General features: G+C 39.8%; 1 protein-coding gene and 1 non-coding gene across 2 annotated transcripts; both read left to right on the forward strand.

Annotated features, from left to right (window-relative positions):
• The first annotated feature begins 1149 nt into the window (after positions 1-1149).
• On the forward strand, positions 1150-1231 carry TRNAS-UGA (transfer RNA serine (anticodon UGA)). The gene has a single exon. It is a non-coding gene; the product is annotated as a tRNA-Ser (tRNA).
• Positions 1232-3402: 2171 nt separating this feature from the next.
• On the forward strand, positions 3403-6137 carry Trs23 (trafficking protein particle complex subunit 4-like protein Trs23). The gene is made up of 4 exons (XM_034971460.2): positions 3403-3665; positions 3779-3870; positions 4372-4558; positions 5194-6137. The coding sequence occupies exons 1-4, from the start codon at positions 3467-3469 to the stop codon at positions 5391-5393; spliced, it is 678 nt and encodes a 225-aa protein (XP_034827351.1). The 5' UTR covers positions 3403-3466; the 3' UTR covers positions 5394-6137.
• Positions 6138-7995: the final 1858 nt, after the last annotated feature.

Below are 7995 nucleotides of genomic sequence, written 5' to 3' on the forward strand. Positions count from 1 at the left end.
ATGAATGAATGAAGACCTTTCATATGATACCCCACTTGATGTAGTTATCTCACTTCGAATGTTGAAAATACTAATTATTAGTTCATGACCACAATTTAACTTTTTTTGTGCGATCTAACCCTAAATTCACGGTTTTCAGATTTTTCCCCAAATGTCAGCTATAAGATCTACCTACCTGCCAAATTTCATGACTCTAGGTCAACGGGAAGTACCTACCCTGTAGGTTTCTTGACAGACAGACAGACAGACAGACAGACAGTGGGCAGTGATAATACAATTATTTGTAATGATAATCGATATAGGTACTAATATTATAAATGCGAAAGTGTGTCTGTCTGCCTGTCTGCTAGCTGTTTACGGCCCAACAGTTTAACCCAGGATGATGAAATTTGGTACAGAGTTAGTTTACATCCCGGGGATAGGCTACTTTTTATCCCGGAAAGTTAAAGAGTTCCCACGAAATTTTTAAAACCCTAAATCCACGTGGACGAAGTTGCGGGCATCATTTAGTATTGTTATATTGATTAAGGATAGGTCGAGATGGTAACTAAACTAAAGAGTTTTTTTTTCCTTTTATTAAAAGAATATTAGCCATGTCAAAGATAATATAATATTCCCCTTTCATCTCCAACTAAGCGTCAAGCTTGTGCTAGGAGTAGGTACGACAATAGTGCAACGGGCGGGGTTTGAACCGTCGACCTTTCGGTTTTCAGTCCACTGCACTCCTTTACCCGTTGAGCTATAGTTCCTCATTGCAAAACAACTGTTTCGAACACGTACCTACCTACTACCACACGAGTAGAATATCTACTCGTGTGCTACTACTTAGGTACGATAGAAGCTCCGCTGGACTAGGTCAAGGGGGTCTCGGGGTGGTCTGAGGGATAAATATTCTTTCAGCCTCTTGGGAGGTTTCCACGAGGTTTCCGGCCGGATGTTTCTGTTGGCAGTTCACATGTACCGTAGGTACGAGCGGAAGCATCAACTAGTTATAACCAGTATATTGTTATCAAGATTATGATAATAATAAATTCAGTAAGTATACTTATCTGTAACAAATGCTTTATGTTCCGCGTGATAGTGAAAGTCGGATCAGCACAAAGTAGGTAGGTGTGTTTGTGAATGAAACATTCGTCACCGCCACGTGTAGCTGAGGTGTCCGAGTGGTTAAGGAGTTGGACTTGAAATCCAATGGGTTCTACCCGCGCAGGTTCGAATCCTGTCCTCAGCGAACGTGATTTTTTAATGAATAATTGAAAAATGTAACCGACTCGGTTTAATGACTATTTTTAAAGTATTTTTTCATTCAATGAAATGAAGTTGTTGTTTATAGCCACTAGATAACTCATGGTGGTCTGTGTTTATAGCACACTTTAGTGTTTAGTTAATGTCGAGGCCATACACAATCAAGCTGTGATAGCCTAGTGGTTAGGACGTCCGCGTCCTAATCGGAGGTCGGGGGTTTCATCCCGGGTTCATCTTTAACTTTTCAGATCTATGTGAGTTTAAGTAGGTAATGATGATGACGTAAGCTTCGTAAAGCACGTCGTGCTGATCAGATATTCCGTGTCGTTAAACCACAATCTACTTAATAAGTATTGCAAGTTCGTCTGCTCGCAACGAACTCGGAATCTGTTCCACCTACCTTGGTACTTTTATGGTAATGGTGTGGTCGGAAACCCCCGGTGCGCAAGTGACTTAGTTCTGTTTGTCTTGTCTACAATACGTTGTTTTTTAAACGAATAAAATTACGGTGCGAGATCTTCTGCCCATCTAATGGGGGGTCTAAACTGCATTCAGAGTAATTGTTATTTGAAATTATTTCCCAGACTAGAAGTTTAAGTAATATTTTAACGGCAGAATTGGCTTTACCCAGCCTTCGGACTTCGGCAGTAGCACTAACAGATATAGATTTTGCAATAGATTTTTTATCATTTTCAACAGCGGATATTGTGTGGAAAGTCAGGAAACGAGATAGGATAAGACTTGAAGGATTACGTTTATATTTTCGCATTGTAGGAGGAGGTATTTATAATCTCATGGAGAATAGACGATAGCAAATCAGTATACCCTTATTATAAATGCGAAAGTGTGCTTGTTTGTTGGTTTGTCCTTCAATCACGTCACAACGTTGCTACGGATTGACGTGACTTTTTGCATGGGAAGGTATACTTAGATACAGACCGAGAGTGACATAGGCTACTTTTTATCTCGGAAAATGAAAGAGTGCCCTCGGGATTAAAAAAAAAACGAATTCTACGCGGACGAAGTCGCGGGCGTCAGCTAGTTGATAGATAAAGAGAAACATTTAATTTAGTAAAATTACCGAATGCGAGAGACTAAAGGATACAGACGAGGAAACCTGAAGGTAAGCCTGAGAATTTCTCTATAATGTTCACAAAAGTGTGTGAAGGCTACTAATCCTCACTTGACCCACGTGGTGGACTGCAGCTTAAACTGGAAACCTTTCTCATTTTGAGAGGAGATTATTCTAAAAGAAGGCATTTCAACAAGGCAGGCATTTCAATATATTATTCGGATGCTTTATTCGCCAGTCAGTTCCTAATGTACCTGCGCGATAGGTCGAGATGGCAATCGGGAAGGGAAAGCCCCGCACACCCGCACTGCCCCCGCGCTAACCCGGTGCGGGCGATGTCCTGCCGCCATCCATCTCAACCTGTCGCGGAAAATACCTTCGGCAAATCAACTGATTTCGCAACAGTGATTTTAAAATCGAGTAGATAACTACATACTTATACCGAGCTTTTTCTGTTGAATGCTTCACCTAATTAAATAGAGTAAATAGTTTGGGCATAAGGGGCCAGGGCAAGGACGCATAATTAGTTATTTTTTAGGGTTCCGTGCCTCAAAAGGAACAACGGAACCCTTATAGGATCACATTGTTGTCTGTCTGTCTGTCTGTCAAGAAACCTACAGGGTACTTCCCGTTGACCTAGAATCATGAAATTTGGCAGGTAGGTAGATCTTATAGCTGACATTTGGGGAAAAATCTGAAAAGCGTGAATTTAGGGTTGGATCACACAAAAAAAATTAAATTGTGGTCATGAACTAATAATTAGTATTTTCAACTTTCGAAGTGAGTGACTATATCAAGTGGGGTATCATATGAAAGGTCTTCATTCATTCATTTTTATGCATCACAGTTTTTGAATTATCGTGCAAAATGTCGAAAAACTACGACTGTAGTACGGAACCCTCATTGCGCGAGCCTGACTTGCACTTGGCCGGTTTTTTAAATTTTTCACGCATTTGATAAAATTGTTTTGCAGATTTTCCACATAATATGACTATAGAAAAATTAATATTTCCAAACGTTCCAACTAAAATGATTGGCATATTTGACAAAATATCAATGTCAACGTCAAAGTGACATTTGATATTTTGTATACAAATGTTTAGTGGTGGGCAGTGTGTTTTTATTTTTTAATTATTTAAAAGAAACTTTATGAAACATCCTACTAATAAAGACATGGTTATTTATGGAGTTTATATCGTGAGCAAGTCAGGAGGGCTCATATACAACTATGACCACAACATCCCGAGGGTGGAGACAGAAAAGACATTCGGTTTTCCTCTGGACATCAAACTAGAATATGAAAACAAGAAAGTTGTAGTCGTTTTTGGGCAAAGAGATGGAATTAATGGTAAGAAACCCTTGCTAGAGCTTCTTGTGTAACTAGTCTTCGTGTTTGTAACAGCTCATATTCAATTTACTTACAATTTGCAGTAGTATACTTTTGCTTAATATAATTTACAGTTGGTCATGTTTTGCTCTCTGTGAACGGTTCCCCAGTCACTGGTCGGACGACAGAAGATGGAAGAGACGTGTTCGATGTTATAGGAGTCAAGGTACTGTAATTCTGCCTTGAATTGGGCAATTTGTTCCTAATATCACAGCTAATATGTGGAAATTAGTTTAAAAGTTTTTAAATCATTTAACAATGTGGCTCAATTCTTGTTCACAATCTCCAAATGGCAATATATAAAATAAATATATCCCTTTCATAATACTTCCTGTGGAAAAGGATAGCATTAGATTTAGACCTGTCAACTTTGTGTAGGGATTTGATAGAACTGGCCACATTGCAATTGATATCCTTATTTAAGGTCATGCGAAGGTAGGATATAGAACACCCTTCCAGCATTAGTTTTCCCCCTCGAATTTTAATTTGGGTACCTTCAAGTCAAGAGTGAATAGACATCATCTAGGCAAGCACACTCCACCTTAAGCTGCATCATTACTTGCTAGTAGGTCTGATTGCCACCAAATGCTAGTCTATAAATTTGAAAAAAAGAAACCCTTAGCTCAGGCTAGCTTGAGCTGATTAGATATAACCTTTACATGTGCAGGATAGCTATCCCCTGAGCCTGAGGTTTGGTCGGCAGCGCGCCACCACCAATGAGAAGATAGTCCTGGCCAGCATGTTCTACCCGCTGTTTGCTCTGGCCAGTCAGCTCAGCCCCGTGCCCAAGAGCTCGGGCATTGACACGCTCACCGCTGACTCCTTCAAGCTCTCTTGCTTTCAGACTTTAACTGGTAAGCTTGCTATATACATTTTTTTTAAAACCCTTGTTTATTTCTGTGTCTAAAATCTAAACATATAAAAGGGAAAGCTGACTGACTGATCTATCAACGCACAGCTCAAACTACGGGACGGATCGGGCTGAAATTTGGCATGCAGATAACTATTATGATCCCCGACCTCACTCCATGAAGCCCTCGGCAACCTGGGCGGTCTATTTGGCTTCTGGAGTGAGCTTGGATGGCTGGAGTGAAGACTTCGGCGGGGAGGGGCAATGCACGCACAACAGACGGAAACGTTTAAGTGCGGAAACCAGCCCAGAGCGAAGAACTATTATGATGTAGACATCCACTAAGAAAGGAGTTTTGAAATTTCAACCCCTAAGGGGGTAAAATAGGGGTTCGAAATTTTCGTAGTCCATGCGGACGAAGTCGCGAGCATAAGCTAGTATAAAAATATAAGGACTTAAAATCATTCCTTTATATAGATGTAGTATTGTATAGTATATTGTTATGGGTTGTAACTTGTATTTTCATTGCCTGAAATAAAATTATTTTATTTTTATCTTTTTATTTATTTATTGTGTGTGACTGACGCAAAATAGACCAGTTTTGGGTGATGTCCTTTACATCAAGCTATTTTATTTCAGGTGTGAAATTCATAGTGGTGACAGACCCCAACATGCAAGGCTCAGACGTAGTGCTCCGGCGGATCTACGAGCTGTACTCGGACTACGCTCTGAAGAACCCCTTCTATTCTCTGGACATGCCCATCCGCTGCGAGCTGTTTGATACCTCGCTACACACGCTGCTGGAACTCGTCGAGAAGTCGGGCACCTCCAATGTGTAGTCCAGTGTCCAGTGCTAATAATATCAATGCAAAAAACTGAGTGCATAAATCAAATCTCACACACTGGATAATGTTTCATAGCTGAGAGTGGAAGCCATGTCTAAAAACGTCGTGTGTTTTAGCGTTTAAACTATCGTGAGTGATTTCCATATTATACATATCTTACACCCGGCTGTACTCACATGTTCAGTCAACGTTAGCCCGACTAGTTTCGAACCCATCCGGGGTCCTTTTTCAAGGAGTCAGTTCACGCACAAGTCGCGGTTGAGACTGACTGATCTATCAACGCACAGCTCAAACTACTGGACCTGGATGGGTTCGAAACTAGTCGGGCTAACGACTAAACACGTGAGTACAGCCGGGTGTAAGATATGTATAATACGTCAAGTGTGAGTCGAATTACCGGGGTTTTCGTGTTTTTCTCTTTACTTGTGCTATAAAACATTGCTTCCTACCAAATTTCATGATTCTAGGTCAACGGGAAGTACCCTGTGGGTTTAGATTCCCTTGATGGGGCTTGACAGACACGACAGACAACAAAACAAAGTGATCGTTAAGGATTCCTTTTATCTCTGTAATGCCACCCTAAAAATGCAAATAAATATCGCATTAATTGTCAAAAAAATACTTTATCCACTAGCAACTTGTATACGTAGGTAATTATTTTAATTTTATAAAAGCTAGGTGTAAATAATTTTTATTGTTAGCGAATAAGTTACTATTAAAAGTATTTATGTTATTTAACTGTGTGTTTGTTTTAATGTTAGATTTAGATCAATTGATATGGTTTGTATTATTAATATGTACCTTTCTTATCAAACGTTAACTTGAGAGTCATCTACCTATATTCTCTTATAGGTAAAGAGGGAAGAATAACTCATCTCCTATCATAAAATCCATATTAATAATATAGTTTGTAATTGATAAACTCTGAAACTATTGAATCAATTTGAATAAATTTTTCACCATTAGAAAACTACTTCGGACACACGGTTCCAGCGCAATAGCAATTTGCGGGACTTATACCCAAAAGCCAAGGTTGAATTGTGAGACAGATTACGATAAAATGAAACACAGGATGTATGATAAAAAATTTATTGATATATAATCATTATCTATTTATAACAATCGAACGCGCGCCACCTCTATGTCTACCTATCTATCTATCTTTATATTATTATTTATTTATCATCTATGTACGTGTTCTACTTATTTGGGACACTGTGGATCAAACTTAAACCAAAATTGTGAAATCTTTTTTTTAAATTTATCAGTACCCATATTATAAATGTGAAAGTGTGTTTGTTTGTTGGTTTGTCCTTCAATCACGTCGCAACAGAGAAACTGATCGACGTGATTTTTTGCATGGGTATAGTTAAAGACCTGCAAATTGACATAGGCTACCTTTTATATTTTATGTATAACTTGTATTTTAATTCCTGCTTATTTTTATGTTTTTAATTTAAGGTAATAATATTCAAACACCAGTTACGGTAAAATGTATAAGGCTCATCAAACATTGTTTCAACCTATTGTACCTGCATTTTATTGAATAAATAATTCATTCATTCATTCATTCATTCATTCATTTATCCCGGGAAATCAAGGAGTTCCCACGGGATTTTTAAAAATCTAAATCCACGCGGACGGAGTCGCGGGCATCAGCTAGTTTATTATAAATAAACGCTTGACCACAATCACACCTGATGGAAAGTGATGATGCGGCCTAAGATGGGACGCGTTTACCTATTCACTCTTGTTTTAAAGATACCCGGGTTGTTATTGGTAGGAAACAGACCGTGGAAGAGTATTCCAAACTGCGAGTCGCCAGTATCTTTGCTAATCTATGCTTTTTAAAATGGAAACAATTACATTGATGATCATGCTGAATATAAGCAGCCAGGGTTAATTTGTAGAAGTCCAACACAACGATGGCAGAGTCACTCAGCGGGCGATAGAGAAAGCTATGCTTGGAGTTTCTCTACGTGATCAAAGAAGAGATCCGTAATTCCGTAGGAGAACCAGAGTAACGACAGCTCGGTAGGTTGCGAAGCTGAAGTGGCGATGGGCAGGGGCCAGGGCACATACCTCGAAAAACCGATAGATGTTGGGGTACTAAGGTGCTAGAATGGTGACTTCGTACCGGAAAGCACAGCGTTGGAAGACCCCCCATTAGGTGGGCAGACGACATGTCACCACACCGACTTGACACATAGGAATGCGGACTCAACAGCTGGATTCAAGCGGCGCGGCGCAAGACCGTGGCATGTGATGTCGAAGACCCTACAAGAGACCTAAGTTCAGCGGACGTCTATCGGTTGGTGATGATGACCAAGAATCATGATACACAAGCGGGACAAGCTTTAATTGCCATAATTGCACGTTAGTACCGATTTATCTGGTAGGTTCTGGATTATTTCTGTTGTTGAAGAATCACCGGATTTGTCCGAGCTGTCCCAAATAAGTAAAGCACATCGATCGCGCTTTGTACTTCTACACAACACACTCACACCGCTATTGCCTGGTTTTTGGTACGATGTGAACTCCGGGATGGGACTCTTCACACATAACTCGTGCCTATAACAAAACGGTCAAGTGTGTA

The sequence above is a fragment of the Maniola hyperantus genome, chromosome 8, assembly GCF_902806685.2.
Source record: "Maniola hyperantus chromosome 8, iAphHyp1.2, whole genome shotgun sequence".
NCBI lineage: Eukaryota > Metazoa > Arthropoda > Insecta > Lepidoptera > Nymphalidae > Maniola > Maniola hyperantus.